This window comes from Rhincodon typus, chromosome 46 (assembly GCF_021869965.1).
Source record: "Rhincodon typus isolate 14 chromosome 46, sRhiTyp1.1, whole genome shotgun sequence".
NCBI lineage: Eukaryota > Metazoa > Chordata > Chondrichthyes > Orectolobiformes > Rhincodontidae > Rhincodon > Rhincodon typus.
Window position 1 is genome coordinate 8997249 of NC_063377.1, and position 22815 is coordinate 9020063.

The 22815-nt window shown below is 45.2% G+C and overlaps 2 protein-coding genes and 1 long non-coding RNA gene across 7 annotated transcripts in view; 1 reads left to right on the forward strand and 2 right to left on the reverse strand.

Annotated features, from left to right (window-relative positions):
• The window catches only part of LOC109912765 (ubiquitin-conjugating enzyme E2 Q1), a 30718-nt gene extending 22066 nt beyond the window's left edge, over positions 1 to 8652 (forward strand). Inside the window, exons 8-13 of the mRNA XM_048620450.1 lie at positions 218 to 308; positions 636 to 694; positions 2651 to 2699; positions 3619 to 3714; positions 4771 to 4837; positions 8139 to 8652. Coding sequence (XP_048476407.1) covers positions 218 to 308; positions 636 to 694; positions 2651 to 2699; positions 3619 to 3714; positions 4771 to 4837; positions 8139 to 8170 — 394 coding nt within the window. The 3' untranslated portion in view covers positions 8171 to 8652. The remainder of the gene's footprint in view (positions 1 to 217; positions 309 to 635; positions 695 to 2650; positions 2700 to 3618; positions 3715 to 4770; positions 4838 to 8138) is intronic.
• The window catches only part of adar (adenosine deaminase RNA specific), a 144927-nt gene that overhangs the window by 57539 nt on the left and 64573 nt on the right, over positions 1 to 22815 (reverse strand). The gene's annotated exons all lie outside the window — the stretch shown is intronic.
• Positions 15738 to 16690, reverse strand: LOC125487889. The gene is made up of 2 exons (XR_007266143.1): positions 16614 to 16690; positions 15738 to 15973 (listed from the first exon to the last, which is right to left on the reverse strand). It is a non-coding gene; the product is annotated as an uncharacterized LOC125487889 (long non-coding RNA).

The window sequence follows — 22815 nt, forward strand, 5'->3', positions numbered from 1 at the left end:
TCTCCCTCAGGCACCTGCAGCAGCTCAGTATACTTGGAAGGAGGGTGGGACAGGGACAGTAGCTGCCATCTAAATGTCTCAAGTCCACTGGGGCCAGTTGAGTGTGAGCTGTAAGCTCTGGTAGGCTCTAACAATGTTGGGGAGTGGGATTTGTGGCAGGAAGTGAGGGTTGTAAAGGCTGCCCTCCTTGACTAACATTTTGCTGTTTTGCTTGTAGAGTTGATCAAGACAGCGCTTTGCATAATGACCTCCAGATCCTTCGTGAGAAAGAAGGCATCGACTTTATTTTGTTAAATTTCTCTTTTAAAGTGAGTACTGGGAAGGGGAGGGGTGCTAGTGAGGGAGCTGCAGGGTAACAGGAGGCCAGTGATCCAGGAAACCTTGTGCGTGCACAGGGCTGTGGGAGGGGAGAGAGAGCGAGAACGCAGGACTAGGGGTGGGTTTGTCCGTGATGGGGGAAGTGTACGCGAGACTGTGGGTGGGAAGTTGTGACGGGTGAGAGTCTACATTGGACTGTGGGTGGAGACAGTCACTGAGTGGGGAAGAGTGGGAATTGGAGTTATGAGATGAATATGCTTTCTCATTTTGAAACTGCAGTATGGGCTGAGTATCTTGACGATTATCTTGCCTCCTAGGATAATTTTCCTTTCGACCCACCCTTTGTAAGAGTGGTTTCTCCAGTTCTGTCCGGAGGGTAAGTGGCAGCAGTTGCTGGTGTTTTTTCCGCTATAAACCTGTGTTAGGAATGAGCGCTAGTCCCAGTAAGCAACGCAGGCTGTAGGCCATGTGTTATTTTACTGCTGCTGTGTCCTGAATTATGAGAAGTTGCCAGTCTCCAGTTCAAACACACCACAAACTCTACAGCTTTCGTAAGAACTTAAGAAACAGCAGAGGAAATTCGTGCCTTGAGCCCACTCTGCCATTCAATGCGATCATGGTCGACCTTTCATTTCAAAAACATTTTTATTTGTTCCCCCGCACTATCCCTGCTATTTTTGACATGTAGAGATCAATCCTGAACATCGTCAATAACTGAACATTCACAGCCCCTGGGGGAGAGAATTCCTCACCTGAGTGAAGAAATTCCTCCTCGTCTCAGTCCTAGATTGTCCCTCCTCCTGAGGCTGTGCCCCCTCCATTTAGACCCGAGGCCCTATCTAACTGTAGTAATTGCATCTTCACTCCTGTACTCAAAACTTCTTGCAATAAAGACAACATTCCCTTTTACTTCGTTCACCACTTGCTGTACCTCTACATTGTCTTTCAGTGGCTCCTGAACAAGGATACCCCAGTTCTTTCTGAAGTTCAGCACTTCCTAGCCTCCATCTATTTAAGAAATGTTTCTGTTTTTCAACTAAAATAGATAACCTCTCGTGGCTCCACATTGTATTCCATCTGCCATTTTTGCCCACTCGTGTAGCCTTTCCAAATCTCCTCGGTGTCTTTGCATCCCCTTACAACTCACTCCTGCCCAGCTTTGAGCTATCTGTAAACTTGGACAATATTGTATTTAATCCTTACAACCAAATCAGTGATAAGAATTGTACATAGATCCAAACCTTAGATATCCCCACACTGGTCAAAGTTTATCAATTCAAGAATGATCCATTTATCCTATGCTCTACTTTCTGTTTTTTAACTGGTTTTTAATCCAGGATGGTATATCCCTCACTCAGTCCTGTGTGGTTTTAATTTGTTCATAACCTTTCGTGTGGGATTAACTGAAAGCCGCCTGAAAGTGTCCAAATTTTCCCGTGCACCCACTCTGGTCCCAGTCGAAATTGCCACTGCAAGTCTGCCAGACCCTCCTATTTCTCAGAAACTTTGCTGCAAATTTGAGCCAGGCTTGTAAACTCTCCAGAGAGCTCCAGATATAATCGAGGGCAAAAATAATTTCGCAACTCTAAAGTCAAACAAAGAATTGTGAAAATCTGAAACAAGCAAAAAAAAAAAACACCAATTACTGGAGAAACTCAGTGGGTCTGGCAGCGTCTGTGGAGAGAGAGAGAGAGAGAGGAAGAGTTAACGTTTCGAGTCCAGTATGACTTCTTCAGAAACTTCTGACAAAGCGTCAGTGGATTTGAAATGCTGACTCTGCTTTTTCTCCCGACAAGTGCTACCAGACCCGTTGAGTTTCTCTTGCTATCTGTTTTTTTATCTGTTTGCTTTTACACACATTGTCAGGGGTGACGTTTGGTTGAAGTGTTGAACCGAAACCCAGCGGTAGGCTGGATACTGAATTTCCCACAGGGGTAATGGGTTGAGAGAGGTGTCTCGGGCAGTGGGGAGAGGAGGCGAAGAAAGAACATCAGTGACGTTTCAACCACCCTGAAGATTTTCGGAATCTTGCTGTGCAAGCTTTCGAACACAAAGCAATGTACAAGAGAGACAGTACTGGAGAAAGTGATCTGACATGTTCAGAAGTCACAGTCTTTGAGGGGGAGGTAAGGTAAGGGGCCTGATTGACCTGATGTCAGCTTCAAGGTGGTTAATGAGTTTTGGGAGTAGGCAGGAAGTAGGTCATGCTCAGATCAACCACAATCTTGTCGAACAGGGGAGGGGGCTTGAGGGTCCCCCTTCCAGTTCAGATGCTGCAGTTCCTGAAGTCTCTCTGTTGCACAGGCCCTCACTGCCTTTTTCTTTTCCATAGCTATGTCCTTGGAGGAGGTGCAATTTGCATGGAGCTCCTGACGAAACAGGTGAGCACCAAGTGGGCTGTTCAACCGGGAAACCCTTTGCTTGTGGGTCCCAACTTGTTCTGGCAGGATTCGGAATTCACCCCATTGGATCTGCGCTATCCCTTAGAGCCGGGGCTCATTTAGAGAGCCGGCGCAGGCATGATGAGCCAAAGGGCCACCTCGTGCACTGTAACCATTCTGAACTGAAGCAAAGTACTGCAATCGTGCACAGCCACACCCCTCCACCCACTAATCCGATGACTCTTTCATAAGGCTAGCAATGGGCTAAATGGTCTGTTCTGGTACTACAAGGTAACAGTTTGTTCCAACAAAGCCACTGTATAGGAAACTTAAATGGGCAGTGATGGGCCAGACTGACTCTGGAGGATATCAGTGCTTAATTAAAGGTTTCCTTTTAATGACTTTCACTTGAATTGATAATTCCAATTAAAGTGGTCACACTGGGATTTGAACTTCCCGCTGTGTTGCGTGTCCAGTTAGAATGGCCATGATTGCCGCCTTCATATCTTGGAGAACTACACCCTTCAGGACAACGTCTCCTGCTCAGGAGGGTCCAACAGCACCATCCCTGCCTCGACTGGGCGGGGTAGGGGCTGAAAGGCTGAGTGAGGAGCACCTGGCTGTGGTGGGCATCGCAATTCAGTCTGATTCTGTATTCACCTGACACCGAGGTGGGGACTTGCAGCGGGAGCTTCAGCCTGTCGTCTGGGTCGGGGGTGCTGCTCTGTCCCATTCTACAGGGGAGCCACTGAATTCCAGGAGACCCTCCACCTCTCTGTGTGAATGTTACCAGGTCATGAGTAAGGTTCTGTTCTCTCCAGTTAGGTGCGCAGTCCTGCTTGTTCCACAGCGTGAGAACCACTTTCTCTCTCACTCACTGTATGTTCTGTGTGTTTTTATTTGCTTTTCCCTGCCCCAGGGCTGGAGTAGTGCTTACTCTATCGAGTCCGTCATTATGCAGATTAGTGCAACACTGGTGAAAGGAAAAGCAAGAATTCAGTTTGGAGCCAATAAGGTGAGCTGCTCTCAGATCGGGGGGATGGGTGACACCCATTGTGTGGTGAGAGGGCGAGGTGTGTCCGTTCCTATCCCCCCTCCCCTCACCGTCGCAGTGCCCACTGTAATAAGAAAAGTTGGGAGTCCTTGTCTTTCGTATAACATGGTGTCTGCCCCCACGACCCAGCCACTACAAGCAAAGTGGATACTAAGCCATTCATTGAAATGAGGAGTGGAAGTAGACCTTTGAACCTGCTCGGCCGTTCAATAGGATCATGATGTTCATTATGTCACTGCCATATTCCTGCTTTCTCTCCATAACCCTTTGTGCCTTCTCAAATCTAAAAATGTTCAATTTTTTTTTTTAATATTCTCTGTGATCCAGCCTTCTGTGGTGAAGAATTCCACCCTCCTGAGTGAAGAAATGTTTCCTTCTCTCAGTCCTAAACAGCCTACCCTGTGTCCTGAGTCTGTGACCCCTGGTTCTAACTGCTGTAACGTTACTCCTGTGCCATGGAGCCTGTTTCCTCCTTGGTCCCCCTCTGTCTGTGTGCACTCTCCTCACTCCTGAACTCTTTCCCCTTCCCAATCCTTTAATCCAGCGCGGCTCCATCAGAACACGGCAAAATCAGGACCCGTGCCGTGGACTTCAGAAAGCCCAAGGTTGTTATCACCACCTCGGTACCATGGCAGCAACGGTCACTTGGCAGGGCAGTGCCCAGAGGGCATCACCATGTACGTGCATGGCAGTTTTTTGGATAAACTGGTGAAACCCTCTGCCCTCTTGAGTCGATGTTAAAGATCAACTTGTCAACATTCTGAAGAGCAGGGTGAGTCCTCCCTGGCACCAGTATTTAACCCCTGCTCACATCGCCAACAGATTACCAGCTCATTATCCGTGCAGGATCTTGCTGTGTATAAAATTGCCTCTTTACAATGGTGACCGTATTTTTCCTATAAAATAACTCGTTGGCTGTGAAGTACTATAGGACATCCAGGGCCATGGAAAGTGCTAAGGCAATGCAAGTCTGTCTTTTTTTTTAAACAAACCATGTCCTCTGTTTTTTTTTTCTAGTCACAATACAGCCTCACGCGGGCCCAGCAGTCCTACAAATCACTGGTTCAGATTCACGAGAAAAACGGTACGAATCACAGACAAATTGTCATAGCGGTCCACGTTCATACCTATCTCTGTTTTCCACTTGAGGTTTCTGTGTACTTGTATGCTTCTTGGCAAGGGATGGCAATTGGTGTTATTGCTGAACTATTGATCCAGAGACCCAGGAATGTTCTGGGGGCTTGGGTTCGAATCTGCCTCTGCAGATGGTGGAATTTAAATTCGATTTTTAAAAAAATCTGGAATTGAGTCTTAACAATGACCATAAAGTGATTGTCAGAAAAATCTGGTTCCCTCATGACCTTTAGGGAGAGAACCTGTTATCCTTGCCTGGTCTGGGCCCACGTGACCCTAGACCCACAGCAATGTGGTTGACTCTTAACTGCCCTCTGGGCAGTTAGGGATGGGCAATAAATGCTGGCCTAGCCAGTAGTGGGGGAAACAATGGGTACAGGTCCCACAACTGCCTAAACTGTCTCAACAGTTCAGACTCATCTACTGTAGGTACAAACCTTTAAGTGGTGAGAGGGTGTAGTCAAGTATATCAGGCATCGCACTTGGTTGGGCTAGCATTTATGACCCATCCTAGGAAGCCATTGAGAAGGTGGTGGTGAGCTGCTGCCTTGAACCACTGCAGTCCATGTGGTGTAGACACCCCCACAGTCCTGTTCAGGAGTGAGTTCCACGGTCTTAACCCAGAGGAACAACAATGTATTTCCAAGTCCAGATTGGCTTGGAGGAGGATTTTGGGAGGTGGGGTAATGTTCCTGTGTATTTGCTGCCCTTGTCTGTCTAGAGGGTAGTGGTCATGGGTTTGGAATGTACTGTTCAGGAACCTTGTTGAATTTCTGCAGCTCATCTTTAGATGGGACCTACTGCTATCAATAAGCATTGGGTACCAATCAAGCAATCTGCTTTGTCCTGGATGGTGTAAAGCTAAGCAAGTAGAGAATATTCCACCACACTCCTGAATTGTACCTTGTAGATGGCAGACAGACATTGGGGAGACTGGAGGGGAGTTACTCGCTGCATATATTCCCACCCTCTAACTTGCTATGGTTGAGTGAAGGAATATGCCAAGCCATGAGACTGCAGATTATGTTGGGAGTACAATTCTGCTGATGAGGGCAGCACACTGCCTTGTAGATCCCAGTCTTGTGTTGCTAGATATGTTGGAAGTCTGGTCCTGTTTAGCATGGTGATCGTGCTACACATGGAGAGCATCCTCAGTGTGAAGATGGGACTTTGTCTCCACAATGACGGTGTATGGTGGTCACTCTTGCTGACACCGTCATGGACAGACTCATCTACGGGATGCAAGTCAGCAAGGAAGAAGTCAATTATGTTTTTCTGTCTTTTCCCCCAACACCTGGCATATCAGTTGTTGCTGAGCCACTCTTGATGATGGACACTGAAACTCCCCCTACCCAGAGAATATGTTTTGCCCTTGATACCCTCAGTGCTTCCTCTGTGTATTGTTTGACATGATCAACACAGGAGTATTGGTGCAGGGAGTGGGGTAATATGGTGATATGCAGGGGTGGCGATGGAGCATCTCGGGCATTGTTTGTAAGATATGATGCCATGAGTACAACTACCTTGGGCTTCACTGGTCTGTTGGACTGATCTACCACTTTTGGCAGTAGCCCCTAGATGTTGGGTGTCAGTGTGGTGATGCTACAATATGCCATTGTCATCTCCGGTGCCTCAGTCAATGCCAGTGCTCCATAAAGTTTTCAGCCCTTTGTTTTGACGTTGTAGTGGTTTGATGCAATGGGGTATCTTGCTGGGTCAACCACATACCTGTGCATCTGGAGTCAAAGGACAGCACAGGAACAGGCCCTTCAGCACACCAAGGCTGTACCAAGTCGTACCAGTAAGTCATGAAATAAGGACTGCAGATTTCCTTCCCTCAAGAACATTAATACCAGAGAGGATTTTATGATGATTAGTTTCATGGTTATCATTACACTTGGATTTTCTTTTCCCCCCATGATGGGATTCAAACCTAGGTCGCCAGAACGTTGCCTGGCTCTCTAGACGAGTGATCAGTAACAGTATCAGTATGCCACAGCCTGGCCTGTTTGTCTTCACCTAATAGTTGGGCCTTGTGGTTCAGAGATTGAACCCATTGTTGTGGCATGAAATTGCAGCTAAAAGTATACAGCTGCAGTGTCAGAGGTGCCATTCTTCATAGGAGATGCTAGACACCATGGCCAGTCCCAGTGGCTCTTGTGGATGTTCAAACTCCTGGAAGGGGTTTCAGTTGAGACACTAAGCTGGAACACAATTCACCTAGTGTCAATCACCTCTGGTTGTGGGAATTCCCTGCATTACTGTCACTGTGCTCCAATAAACAATGAACTGTGCAAAGTGCTTTAAGGCACTGATGACATTGAAGCGCAAAGTTAATGCTGTAATGTGACTCCTTTTAAGACGTTTCTAGTGTACAAAATGCACTGTGTTCTCCATTTCTAGATTAGGTCTGAGGACACTACTTTTAGCCTTGCAACACTGGTATGTCGTACAATGTAGAGACAGGACTGTTGCTATGTAACACTGGGGTAGTGTGCTTGTGGAATCAGGTCTGTCACTGTATTTGTTCCAGTGCATGAAGATCAGCAGCAATAAGTCTTGTTTATTTGCTGGTTAGTATGATTTACAGCACGATGGCTTGTATTAGACCATGCTGAGTTAGTACAGTGTACTTCCACCTGTGTCCTGCTAGGATTCCAGCCTAGATTTCTCATTTGCTAGCTGTAAAATAAACAGGCGTGGGTGACCTTAGCTAAGTTCCTTGTAATTGGTTTCGAGGCACAGCCTCAATTTGTATTGATAAGCCTGCTCTGGAAAATAAAAGCATCAGATGGCTTTAAGCGTGGTGTTCAGCTGCTTTGTGTAAGGAGTGCTGCTGTGCACATCAGTCAGTGCACACTCGCTAGCCCTGTGGGAGTGAATGGGTAGGGGTTCAGGTCCAATGGGATTGTGGATAATGGGAATGGGACTGGGGTGTACTGAGATTGTTTACAATGGAAAAGGGTTTGGCTCCATTAGGATTGTGGACAATGAGTGAATTAGAATCCATTTGGGATTGTTTATAATGCATGGTAAGGATATTGGATCCATTGGGATTGTGAACAATGGATATGGGACTTTGTTCCTATTGTCCATAAATCCCAATGGATCTAACTGTGTTTTCACCCATGGGGAACTTGTACAATGGCAGTGCCTCTATTTGACATTGATTTGATCACTGTTTGATATCAAACATGAGAGAAGGCAGTGTCTTCCAGAACTATTTAGCACTCTGACTTTTGTATCCACAGGCTGGTATACCCCACCCAAAGAGGATGGCTAGCCTTGCCAGGTGCCACATGCTTCAGGACCAACTTAAGCTGCACCGATTGGGAAAACTCCATCTTATCGATAGCTGCCTCTTTCCCTGAGAGACGAATGGGCTTCAGCCGGAACCTTGGATCATATACTTATTATAAATTAAACCCTGTATATACAAGTATACATCTGTACACACATGGACAAATACTGCAAACCCTTTCTCTTGCCAGGCCCCGTGTACTGGGTATCCTGCTCTGCAGACTCTTAAATCCACTTCATATAAACTGGATTTTGAATAGATTTGGATCAATTTTTGCATCTAGTTTTTTTTTTTTTTTTGGCCTCCCCTCACCTCACTCTAACTAGGTATCAACGTGGACGTTTAATTTATTTTTTCCCTATCTTCACATGCACCTTTATCTTTTTTTTTGTTTAAAATGTATGCTGGTTTTGTGAAGATGTGTATCTTTCTGAACTGATAATTACAGTTTATTAATGACTGCAGTTTATGGACTTCTGCCTGGTGTCTCTGTGCCAGTGTTTGTAACACGGAAGACCATGGTGGGCTGGGACAGCAGACCAGCCAGGAACCAAGCACGTGGCTGTTTTGTCTTTATATTTTTGGTCTGTATCTCTCTCTGTCCTTCCTTGCACCAGGTGCTCCTTTGTCCAGACAACTAGTAGCTGGAAACAGTGATTTTGGGACGATGGCAGTGAACGGGAAGGGGTTTGATCCACCGGACATGGTGTACAATGAGTGAATGCAAAAGGATTTGGTCCATTGGAAATGTATACAGTGAATGGGAAGGGGTTTGGATACATTAGGATTATGTACGAAGGGAATGAATGGAAGAGTTTGGATCCATTAGGATGGTACAGAGTGGGAGTGAATGGAAGGCATTTGATACATTGCGATTGTGTACAGTGGGAGTGAATGGGGAGGAGTTTGGCTACGATGGTAACAAGTTTGGATATATTGGGATTGTGTACAATTTGAATGGAAAAGGGGTTTGGATTCCATTAGGATTGTGTACAGTGATAGTAAATGGGAAGGAGTTTTGACCCATTGGGATCATGGAAAAATGGAAGGTCTTACATCTGTTACGATTGTGGACATTGCAACTGAAGAGTGAAAATTTGGGGGGGGGGGGAAGGGAGGGGAGAGGAGGTGGTGGTATGTGCAAGGCAGTCATTCAATTCCAACATGTATTCTCAACACACACCCAAGCTCCTGGAGTCCGATCCTTTTGAGCTGAAGGGTAATGGTGAGATTTTATGGTACTGACACAGGTCTATCTATATCTGCAAATATTACACGGCCTTGATTCCACAAAGATTGCCTTTGTGTATCCTGCAGGCCTGATCCTGCTGAGGATGAGCTGCCAGGTTTTCTTTATTCTGTTACTTCTTTGGGATTCTAGTAAGATCCTCTGAATTGTAAGGTGGCAAGTCTAACCTTGCTCTTCCACATCAGAGGGACAGAGTAAAGGGGCAAGTCATGGACCCATTACGGTAAAGATATTTTCTAAGCAACGTGATCAGATGTTATTTATTACTCACTTCTGCAGCAGGTAGGATTGAAACCAAGCCTCCTGGCTTTGAGATATGCATACTACCATTATGCCGCAAGAGCCCTCATGAATTAGGGTAAATACTATTAACAAGGAGGGGGACCAGTTAGTTGGTTTGCAATGCGGACTGACGCCAACAGTGTGGTTTCAATTCCTGCACTGGCTGAGGCTACCATGAAGGACTCTCCTCCTCAACCTCTCCCCTCGCCTGAGGCATGGTGACCCTCGGGTTAAATTGCCACTAAGTTGTCTCTCATGTGGGAGAGCAGCCCTATGGTCTAGTAAGACAATGGTGACCTTACCTTGCCTTTTATTAACAGAGATGTTTTAACTGGGTGCTTGAGACAAATAACCACATCAAAGGGAAACCGGGTTTGATGAGAAAATGTTTTGAGGTTGTAACCAATGGAGTGAATAAATGGATTTAACGAGATTGGTTTCAGCACTCTCAAGATTGGGAGTAATATTAGCTTGGACTGAAAATTGGTTAATGGCCAGAACAAAGTAGGAATAAACAGGATATTGGCCAGTTTCAGAATCCATTCTTGGTCTTAAACTATCTGAGGTCTGTATCAATGAAGGTGAAGAGTGCAATTTATGAAAGTTTACAGGTTCAGTGTTGGCGTCTCCCTTCAGAATGTCTGAATTCAAGTCCCAACTGCCCCAGCCATTGTCACAACATGCCTGAACAGGTTGATTTTTTTTTTTTTTTCAAAACAAAGTCTATTTGGAGCTCATGCTCTAGTGGTAGTGTCCCACCTCTGAGCCAGAAGACTGTGCTCCCAAGGTGGGTCTTTACACAGCCAAATAGATTTTTTTTATTAAAAAGTCTGCAAATATTTCAGAAGTGATCATATCAGACAGATACTGCCAGACCTACTGAGTTTTTTCAGCAGTACATTTTTATTTTGGATTTTCAGCAGCTGCATTATTTTGTTTTTAATCTATAAGTAGTCGCTGGGGTGTTATGGTGCTGTGGTAGTGTTCATATCTCTAGGCCAGAATGCCTGGGTTCAAGTCTCACCTGCCCATTGATATCTTATAACACAGCTGAGCAAGTGGCCTAAAAACATTAAATAGTTATTTGGTGGTATAGAACTTATTTTTGATCTGGATATTTTCAGATTTGCCATCGATACGAAGGCAGGTAGGAAGGTAAACTGTGAGGGGGATGCAGTAGGAATTACATTCAGTAGGTGAAAAGACTACAGCAGGTGGGATATCATACGGAAACATGCAGTTTTCTACTGTGGAGGAATGTAGAAAAGCAGGCTTTGTTTTTCTTAATACAATGTGACAACTGGGAGATGACGGTATTCAGGCGTTGTCCTTGTACACAAATCTCAACTAAAATGTGCACCCAGAAAGCAAGGGCATGTTAGTCTTTTAAAACCAGACTGCAAAAGTGAGATGAGAAAAGACTTAATGCATTTCTACAGAACCTTAGTGAGACCAGACCTGGAGTATGTCTAGTTTTGTTCCCCTTACCCAAGGATGAACATATTAGCATTTTAGAAGAGCAGTATAGTTTACAGGATTGTTGTATGAGGAACAACTGTATTGACTTTACTTATGACTCCTATAGTTTGATCTCACAAACAGAATTCTTAAGCTGCTTTTCCCTCTCTCTGAAAATGTCAAAAATAGGCTGCAGTTTGGCCACTTGGAATTGAGGTGAAGAGAGAGAAAATCTCATCACTCAGGGGTTCTGAATCTTTGGAATCTTCCACACTAGAGTCTTGTGGTTGCTCAGTCATTGGAGTATGTTGAAAGCTGAAATCAATGGTTATTAAGGAAATTGAGGATAACAAAGAACACTGAAGAAAATTCTCTTCAGGAAATGGTGCAGCACTTGAAGGCCAGAGTGGCCTATGTGCACTCCTGTATCTTGTGTTGCCTCTTTTGATGTAGTCACACATCCCAAGGTGTGTAACCAGTGTTGTTACTAAAATTGACATGGAATCACAAAGGACATAACATAGGCATGCTTTAAGTTGAATCTTAGAGGAGACAGCAGTTTTCGAAGGAGATGAAACATGTAGAGTTCACCAACACTACAGATGTTTCACATCAGATGGGTACAAGGGCTGGAGTGTCACATGACCCCAAATGTTTCTTTAATTTTGATCAAGTCTCTTTGGAGTTAAGTTTCTGTTGGCATTCTGGTTATATGATAAACTGCCTCACCTGAGGCCTGGTTAAATTGTTTAAGCATAGAATAAGGCAGAGGAGTTTAGGGAAAGAATTGCAGAGCTTGGGGACTAGGCAGTTTGGATGCCCATTGTGGTACGCAAGAGTCCAGGAATAGCAAGACGCCAGAACTGGAGGAGGCATGGGAAGGATTTGGAAAAAGAGGCTGAGTGTTCAAAGAGGCCTTTCAGGAATGGAAGCCAGGCTAGGTCACTCAGCACAGAGGCTGCCACACAGACATAGCCTGATGCAAGTTAGTACAAAGGCAACCAGACAGACAGACTGAAGAGCTCTGGAGGAGAAATAACAAAAGATAAAGACACAGATAACGGTTTCAGCAGATAGGTCAGAGTCGGTGTGTTTCTTCATTTAAGTATTGAAGAATTTGAGTGGTTTGGTTTGGCCTTTGTCTACTCCCAGGCAGAAGGATGCAGTTATTGCGAATGTGCTGATAGTTAAGCTAGAACTGTACAAAGTTCTAGTGAACCCCAGCTAGACTTGACTGCATTCAATCATGGGCATCACACCTTGAGAGGGATATATTGGCCTTGGAGGGAGATGCACCAGAACAATTCACGAGGTTAATATGAGCACAGGTTGTGCAGACTAGGCTTGTATTCCCAGAGTACAGAAGATTAAAATCTGATTGAATTGATGAGTTTAAGATGATTAAAGGATTTGATGGGGTGGATGGGATCCTTCAGATGAGGGAAATAAGTTAGACTGGTGAGGGGTGATTTTTAGAAAGCACTTTCACACAAATGCAAATGTGGAACTCTGTTTTTTTTTCCAAATAAATTAAATCTGTCAAACTTTGTTTTAATTGTTTTTTTTTGTTGGACAGGGCTGTGTAGGCCATGGTCTGACTGAATGGGAGAACAAGCTTGGTTTGAATAGATTCTAATTTTCTAATCAGTAGGCTATCAGTCATGTGCAGTGGCGTAAGGGTTTTATGAACAAGACATTTCAATCCCTTCACTGAAACCTCTTTTAAAAAGTGGCAGGAGTAGGACTCTGAGGTTGCAGAGGAGAATTACTGGAACAGCAGCAAAGATGAGGGACTTGAGTGACTGGAACAAAGTGGGGTGGTTTATTTTGGAGCAGGGAGATGAAGAGGTTGATAGAGGAGTTTAGAGATAGTAAATAAGGAGAAACTGTTCCTGCAGGCTGGAGGGTTCATAACCAGATAGACACAGACACATATTGAAGCTGTTCAACAAAAAGGACCAGGGGTGGGGGGGGGGGGAAGAGAAAGAAGACAAAACTGTCTCTGATACAGTCGTAATCTGCTGCTTGATGGGACAGCAGAAACTTGGGTAAAAATGTGGCAGGCCATAAGGATAATGTGCATTTCTCCAGCACCTCTCACCATCTTACAACATTTCTCTTCCCCCCCCACCCCCCACCACCCCAAGCCAATGAAGTTTTCTGAAGCATGGCTGTTGTAATGTCAGAAATAACAGTTGCTGATTCTTTGCGCAGCAAACTCCCATAAGCATTGTGATAATGGCCAAACAATCTGCCTTGATGTAGATTGAGGGATAATTATTGGGCCAAAGGAGACAGGAAAATGAGGATACACCCCTCTTCCCCACCCTGTTGTTGCCTCCCTTTCCAACCTCCCCTCAAAAAATAGACTGGGATCCTTCACAAGCTGCTGAGAAGTACTTGTTTTTACTGCCTCAGTGAAATTACGCACTTGTGCTTCCTCAGTAGTACGCTGGACCTATGATTCAGTTGGTTGGAATTGTATCTGGAATAGTGTGCTATTAGCCAAGAAGCAACCAGGTAGATATTTGAAAAGCAAGTGTGGAATGTGTTGAACTTGGAACCAACCAGCCAGACTGAAATGTCCTGAGGTTATAAACACAAGTCAACTCACTAATAAATCCACCTGGGAATTAAAAAATCAATGTCTTAGGGATGGCATGATGGCTCAGTGGTTAGCACTGCTGTCTCACAGCGACATGGGCTTGTGTTTGATTCCAGCCTCGGGCAACTGTCTTGTGTGAAGCTTGTCTGTTGTCCCCGTGTCTGCATGGCTTTCTGCTGAGTGCTCTGGTTTCCTCTGAAAATCCAAAGATGTGCAAGGTAGGTGGATTGGCCATGCTAAGTTACCCACAGTGCTCAGGGTTGTGTAGGTTAGGTGCATTCAGAATTACAGGGATAGGGTAGGGGTCTGGGTGAGATGTTCTTCAGTGTGGACTTGTTGGGCTGAATGGCCTGTTTCCACACTGTAGGGATTCTCTATGTTAAAAAAATTCCAACAATGCACCTCCTCTTCAGAAATTAGTGACAATTTGGGGCAGCACAGCGGTTAGTGCTGCTACCTCACAGCGCCCGGGACCCGGGTTCAATTCCAGCCTCGGGCAACTCTGTGTAGAGTCTGTACATTCTCCCCCTGTCTTTATTGGTTTCCTTCCACAGTCCAAAGATGTGCAGGTTAGGGTAGATTGTCCATAGTGTCCAGGGATGTGTAGGTTACAGTGGATTAGCCATGGGAAATGCAGGGTTACAAGGATAGGGTAGGGGGTGGTTCGCTCTTCAGAGAGTCTGTGTTGACTTGTTGGGCCAAATGACCTGTTTCCACACTAAGAATCTGTGGGAGTGTGGGGAGAGTACAGTACTTGCTCCATTGGGGACAGGGAGTGGATGAGGTGAAAGGCAGAGATGCATTTAAGTGGGAAGCTAGATAAACCCAAGGGAGAAAGGAATAGGAAATGTTGACAGCACAAAAGCAAGGCCTAGTTAATCTGTGCATGAGTTCAGAATTCTACAGCTCCAAGTCCTGTAAATTCTCTCAGCTGGGCACAAATGGGAACAAGCTTTAGTTCAACTTCAATTTTAGGCCTTGCAACATAGCTGTTTCCTCAGTCCCTGCTAATTAAAAAAGCCTGTATGTAACATCTGGCTTTTACTCCATTTTTCTTGCAGCATCTGTGTGAAAGGAGCCTTTACTCTGTCTCTGTCTCTGTCCCTGTCCTGAGACCGTTTGATAGGGACAGTGTAAAGAGCAGAGGGAGCTTACTGCGTATCTAATTGTATGCTGTCCCTGCTGAGTGTGTTTCACTAGGACAATGCAGAAGCAACTTTACTCTGTATCAGTTCCCATGCTGTATCTGTGCTGGGGACAGTGGTCGAGGAGGGGGTTTTACAGTATTTTCTGCAGAGATGTTTTTAAACAGAGGAGTCATTTAAGCCCATTGTGCCTGTGGAAGGGCACACTTCAACTCATTTCCTGCATTTTTAAAAACTATTTTAGAAGAGTAACTACAGGTTGGAGCACATGTAGACAATTTCACTGATTTTATATGAATAGGGGTCCCCATTACCCCTTCCCCCCTCCTCAGAAGGATAAATCCAACTCTGCCAGGAGGGTGTTGTGCTTTGGCAAGAACATCCCCTGTCTTGTGAGGGGAGAAAACTGCAGCAAATTGATCTCCAGGGTTTTGGGGAGGTGAGAAGCCACTCCTTTCCCCACCAGTACCCTTACCCACAGATGTGAGGAAATGTAGGAATATTGAGATACGCATAAGAACTTAAGAGGTGTGGGAGTAGGCTGTTCAGCTCCTCAAGAAAGCCTCACGATTCAGCAAGATCATGGCTGATCTTCCCCAGGCCTTAACTCCTCAAGGCCCTCAACTCCCCAATATCTTCTACTTCATCTTTGAATTTTTGAGTGATCTAGCCTCCACAATTCTCCAGGGTAGAGATTCCCAAATACTCACTATTCCTAGAGAAAAAAATCCTTCACATCTGTTGTGAACAAGTGCCCCCTTATTCTGTAGGGCAACAAACATACGCAAAAAGATTCTCTTGACACACTGATCCATTTCATGTGCTCATTCTAGTGATACATTTATTTTTTTGATTCAGTGATGTGGCAATTATACCCCGTTCCTGTCCCTCTACAGCTCAGAGCCTTAAAGATTGGCGCTGATTAGCATATAATCTGGTCATGAAAATTAAGCTTTATTTTTGTATTCGCCAGCGTTCAGGTTTGGTCCTGTATGACTGGGCTGCCTTCAGTCCTCGTCTGTGATGGAGAATCTCAGGATGTGAGGCTTTCATTTAAAAACAAAACACATAAGACAAAGTCTTACTCCGTAGAAGGTACAAGGGTGGGCAGACACTCAGATAAACTTTGACTATTTCCTGTACCCTGCTGTCTTCCCCCTCCCCTAACCACACACGCGCACACACAAACCTTTCATCACTCTCTCTTCCCCCCACCTCTCTCTCACCAAATCCTCTACTCAGAAGGTGTAACATGTTACCTGGAAGGTCTGACAATTCAAAAACCCAAAGAGCGAGGTTCCCTTCCAGCAGGAGCCTGTGTCCCCTCTTCCCATCAACACACCATCATTCCCTGCTGGGAAATGTAACCTTCTTCCCTTAGGCCAGCATCAGGCTCTTTGTTCCAGTCTACGATGCATTCATAACATGGTGAGGCGCAAAATATAGGACATTTGCCTTTTTTTGATAAAGCAACCGTTTGCCTTTGGAGGATGCCAAGCGATTCTAAAGGGACCCCCTGATAGGAGGGGACTCCCTCTGCAGTCTGGTTACCTACCTGCCCAGGTGAGGGACAAGTTGTATGCTGGACCAGGTACCAGACAGCAGGCTGCCATCCCAAGTGCCTCGGGGGGGGGGGGGAAGGATCTCAACATCTCGTATTTCATTCCAGCCATTTTTTAAAATTACCTCTGCCTCATGGAATCCGACAATCCTTCCCTTCAGAATGACACCGTCCATCTTGCGATTGCCCATCACTCCTGCTTATTTAAAAGGAAAGGTTGAGCTGATTTATGGCAGTGAACTTAACAGTCAAATTAAAACAAAGCGTATCCAAGTTTACAGATTTCCCATATAATCCTTCCATCCTCGGTGATTACTAAATGCAGTGAATGTTTCATTTTTTGATCTCAGATTTGCATTCATTCTTAATTCCAAATACTCAATGCCATGTTGCACAAAGCAAAACATCTTGTACTGCAATCAGGCTTTTCTCATGAAGTGTAAAGACACTTCTTCTGTGCTGAAGTGACAGTCCTGGTTAAACCCTTAAGAGTAGCCAGTGAAGAGGAGCAGAAATCTTAGGTGGTACCTGCTGTAGTATACCTCCTCAGGGAGCAAGTGCTCTTAATGGGCAGATTTGAGCTTTGTCCAGACGCTCATGGCGGTTGCTCGAAAAGGTGTCCCTGGATTAGCAGATGTTTGTAAAATCTGATCTCCGACTTTGTGCCGGTCACACAGCTAATGAGATTGAGACACGCAGCAGGAAACGAGTAGGTTTTTTTAATTATTGACAAATTAGCAACCAATAATTAAACCAAAACAAACACTTCAAGTTCTATAGCTTCATCCAGGACTTCAAGGTGTCCTAAAGTGCTGCACATCCAAATAGGTTCCTGTGAAATGCAGTCACTGTTGTAACATAGGAAACGCTGCAAACAATTTGTGTACAGCAAACTCCAGTAAAACAGCTGATAACACTGATAGTTTTGTTTTAAAAATGTGTTAGAATCGTAGAATCCCTACAACTGGAAAGAGACCATTTGGCCTATCAATCTAAAGCATGTCGTCATTGTCTTCAGGAATAGTGCCAGAAGACTGGAGACTAGCAAATGTTGTCCCCTTGTTCAAGAAGGGGAGTAGAGACAACCCTGGTAATTATAGACCAGTGAGCCTTACTTCGGTTGTGGGTAAAGTGTTGGAAAGGATTATAAGAGATAGGATTTATAATCATCTAGAAAGGAATAATTTGATTAGGGATAGTCAACACGGTTTTGTGAAGGGTAGGTTGTGCCTCACAAACCTTATTGAGTTCTTTGAGAAGGTGACCAAACAGGTGGATGAGGGTAAAGCGGTTGATGTGGTGTATATGGATTTCAGTAAAGCGTTTGATAAGGTTCCCCATGGTAGGCTATTGCAGAAAATACGGAGGCATGGGATTGAGGGTGATTTAGCGGTTTGGATCGGAAATTGGCTAGCTGTAAGAAGACAGAGGGTGGTGGTTGATGGGAAATGTTCATCCTGGAGTTCAGTTACTAGTGGTGTACCTCAAGGATCTGTTTTGGGGCCACTGCTGTTTGTCATTTTTATAAATGACCTGGATGAGGGCGTAGAAGGATGGGTTAGTAAATTTGCAGATGACACCAAAGTCGGTGGAGTTGTGGATAGTGCGGAAGGATGTTGCAGGTTACAGAGGGACATAGATAAGCTGCAGAGCTGGGCTGAGAGGTGGCAAATGGAGTTTAATGCGGAAAAGTGTGAGGTGATTCACTTTGGAAGGAGTAACAGGAATACAGAGTACTGGGCTAATGGTAAGATTCTTGGTAGTGTGGAGGAGCAGAAAGATCTCGGTGTCCATGTGCATAGATCACTGAAAGTTGCCACCCAGGTTGATAGCGTTGTTAAGAAGGCGTACAGCATGTTAGGTTTTATTGGTAGAGGGATTGAGTTTCGGAGCCATGAGGTCATGTTGCAACTGTACAAAACTCTGGTGCGGCCGCACTTGGAGTATTGCGTACAGTTCTGGTCACCGCATCATAGGAAGGATGTGGAAGCATTGGAAAGGGTGCAGAGGAGATTTACCAGGATGTTGCCTGGTATGGAGGGAAGGTCTTATGAGGAAAGGCTGAGGGGCTTGAGGCTGTTTTCGTTAGAGAGAAGAAGGTTAAGAGGTGACTTGATAGAGACAAACAAGATGATCAGAGGATTAGATAGGGTGGACAGTGGGAGCCTTTTTCCTCAGATGGTGATGGCTAGCACGAGGGGACATAGCTTTAAATTGAGAGGTGATAGATATAGGACAGATGTCAGAGGTAGGCTCTTTACTCAGAGAGTAGTAAGGGCGTGGAATGCCCTGCCTGCAAAAGTAGTAGACTCGCCAACTTTAAGGGCATTTAAATGGTCATTGGATAAACATATGGATGATAATGGAATAGTTTAGGTTAGATGGGCTTCAGATTGGTTTCACAGGTCGGCGCAACATCGAGGGCCGAAGGGCCTGTACTGCACTGTAATGTTCTATGTTCTATGTTCTACAATAACAGAGTGGCTACAAGAGCAGGCCAGAACCTGGGAATCCTGCGGCGAGTAAATCATTTCCTGTCTCCTCAAAGCCTGTCCACTATCTACAAGGCACAAGTCAGGAGTGTGATGGAATACTCCCCTCTTGCCTGGATGAGTACAGCTCCAACAACACTCAAGAAGCTTGACACCATCCAGGACAAAGCAGGACAAAACAATATAGTGCTTGATTGGCACTATATCCACAATCCTTCACTCCCTCCACCACCGACGCTCAGTAGCAGCGGTGTGTACCATCTACAAAATGCCCTGTAGAAATTCACCAAAGATCCTCAGACAGCACCTTCCAAACCTATGATCACTTCCATCTAGAAGGACAAGGGCAGCAGACATATGGGAACACCACCACCTCCAAGTTCCCCTCCAAGTCACTCACCATCCTGACTTGGAAATATATCGCCGTTCCTTCACTGTCGCTAGGTCAAAATCCTGGAATTCCCTCCCTAATAACATTGTGGGTCAACCCACAGCAGGAGGAATGCAGCGGTTCAAGAAGGCAGCTCACCACTACCTTCTCAAGGCAACTAGAGACAGGCAAGAAATGCTGGCCAGCCAGCGATGCCCACTTCCCACAAAAAATGAATAGAAAAAAAATTCTTCTAAATTCCAGCAAGTACAAGCCCAGTCAATCCAGTATTTCCTCAAATGTCAGTCCTGCCATCCCAGGAATCAATCTGGTGAACCTTCGCTGGACTCCATTGAGAATGTCCTTCCTCAGACCAAAACTGCACACAATACTGTGACAATGCTGTGGATTTAAAGATTATCCTGTCCTTTTTATTAAGAGAGGTTGTAAGGCAGAGGTGATGGGCTGTCTGGGGTCATATAAGCAGTTTGGGAGGTTTTGTTATTTTTTCACAAACAAAAACAGAAGTTTGCTGGAAAAGCTCAGCAGGTCTGGCAGCATTTGTGAAGAAAAAACCAGAGTGAATGTTTCGGGTCCAGTGACCCTCGATTTATTTTTTAACATCTGAATGGGTGTGGCTAGCTCCCACAGATCTAGATTTCTGAGTTTTGGGCTTTTCAGTAGCATCAGAAGTTATTGGGGTCAAACAGAGTTGGAAGCTTCAGTGAATGTTTCCTGGCTCTACTCTCTCTGAATTTTCTTTATGTGTTTTTTTCCCTCCTGGATTGCAGAACTGCATGTGAGAATCTGTGTCTGAATTTTCCTGTATTTTTGTCAAGGAGTGTGTTTATGAGATGTGACTACATTGGAACAGTTAATTAGTATTAGATACTGTATCTATTATTACGGTAAGTTTTCCAATAGAGCTGTTATTCTAAATTCCTCTTTCTTTGGTTGTATTTTAACTGCAGTGTTTAAGTAAATTGTGTTTTGCTTAACTTTGAGTAGTTTGTATCTGGAACACAGCACTTCACACTGGTCTTTAAAATAAGAACAAGTTAGTGTCTGAGCTACCTTCCTTCTTAAAATATTTTGAGGATGTCTGGTCTGGTCCATTACAATACCCAAGATGTGGCCTCACCAAGGCCCTCTATAACTGCAGCAAGACATCCTTACTGCTGCATTCAAACCTTCTGTGAAAAGAGGGCTACGGGTACAAGGTAATCATTTAAAACACTCAAACAGCTGTCATTCACATAATGGGCTGAACGGCAACCTGAGATTCGCTGTTCAACACGTTCAGAGGTGAGGGAGGGGGAGTTACTGAAATCCTGCTTTTACTGTGGGGAGAGAGAAGAGAGGGAGAAAGGCAGAAGGGGGAAAGAAAGTAGCAGACAGAAATGGACACAAAAAAGGAAAGAGACAGAAAAATAGAGAAAGAAAGAAACAGAAAGAAAAAGAAAGAAAGAAAATAGTGCTGTTATCCATCTCCTAAAACAGACCTTGTTTCAATTCACAACAGCACCACTGATGTATCTGAAATGGGCTGCTTCAGATCATGTGAATCTGGGACTCTGGCAGAATCCCAGAACTGTTCCGATGCAGAAGGAGGCCATTCAGCCTACTGTCCCTCTGCCAGGTTCTATCCCCTCGTGCCAATCTCCTGCCTTTTCCCTGCATGCCATTTCTACCCAAATAACCATCCGATGCCCCCTCAGTTGAACCTGCCTCCCCCACATTTCCAGACCCTCACTACCCTCTGGGTGAGGAAGCTTTTGCTCACATCTCGCTCGCTTCATTAGCACGTCCCTTCAAATCTACACCCCTCTCGTTCTTGTTCCTTTTACAAGCGGGAACAGCCTCTCCCTACCAACATTGTCCAGCCCCCTCTCGTCACTCTGAAAATCTCTATCAGATCTCCATCCCAGCCTCTTTCTCTCCAAAGAGAACAGCTCCAACGTGTCCAATCTGTGCTCATCCCTGAAGTTTCTCATCCCTGGATGCCCCTTCCTTGTAACCCAGCCCCGCACTCTATGCTCTGCAATGTGTTCACATCTTTCTGATAATGTGCCACCCACAGCTGGGCACAGTCCTCCAGCTGAGGGTCTAACAAGTGTCTTGTACCAGTTCCACATCACCTCCCTGCTCTTGTACTCTGTGCCCCTGTTAATAAAGCCGAGGGCACTGTCCGCTTTATTCACTGCTGTCTCCCCACCTCCGTCCTGCCACCTTCAATGATCTGTGCACGTATACACCCAGCTCCCCCTGCTCCTGAAACCCTTTAGAATTGTGCTCCCTGTTTTATATTGTCTTTCAATGTTCTTCCGACCAAAGGGCATCACCTCACAGTTCTCTGCATTGATCTGTGTCTGTCCCAGCAGTTGGTTAAGTTCTAGGTAGCGACTGTGAACCTTACTGGAAGCTGTTCCAGTTTGCAAGAGTTCTAAAGCATCACTAAATGGTGCAATGATACCACAGTTGTCAATTAATGAAAGTTTAGGGATTTTCTTTTTAAAAGGCGGCAGACAATGGAGAAGTGGAGGCAGAGCTAGTTTTATTTCACTGGCCCACTGGTGTGACGTTTTGTACAATTAAATTGTTTCTTTAATTCATTCATAGGATGTGGGTTTTGCTGGTTGGGTCAAGGGGTAGTGAATTTCCCTTTTGAAGTCCGTGTGCTGTAGGTTGACCCACAATGCCCTCAGGGAGGGAATTCCAGGATTTTGACCCAGCGACGCTGAAGGAACGGCGATATATTTCCAAGTCAGGATGGTGAGTGGCTCGGAGGGGAACCTGGAGGAGATGGTGTTCCCATGTATCTGCTGCCCCCTGTCTGTGTCAGAAGTGGTCTAAAGTTTGGAAGATGCTGTCTAAGGAGCCTTGGTGAGTTGCTGCAGTGCATCTTGTAGATGGTACACACCGCTGCTACTGAGCGTCAGTGGTGGAAGGAGTGGATGCTTGTGGAAGTGGAGCCTATTAAGTCGGTTGCTTTGTCCCTGGATAGCTTTGAACTTCTCGAGTGTTGTTGGAGCTGCCCCCATCCAGGGAAAGTGGGGAGTGTTCTATCACACTCCTGCCTTGTGCCTTGTCAATGGTGGGATAGGCTTTGCGGGGAGTCAGGAGGTGAGTTACTCGCCACAGGATTCCCAGCCTGCTCTTGTAGCCACAGTATTTATATGATGAGTCCAGTTCAGTTTCTAGACAATGGTAACCCTCAGGTTGTTGTAAATGGATGATTCAGCCACTGACTATCATTTGTTTCTGGACTAGTGACCACTTATCAATGACAAACGCTCTACTCTTGATAACAGCTGTATGATTGGATCTCAGGTAGCTGAACTGCTTAGGGCTGTGAACAGGATAGTAAGGAGCCTTCAGATCTCCCACCAGCTCTGCAGCTCTCTGTTCTCCACAGTAAAACCCACGTTAACCCTGAAGAAAACCAGTTGATTCTTCCTTCCACAG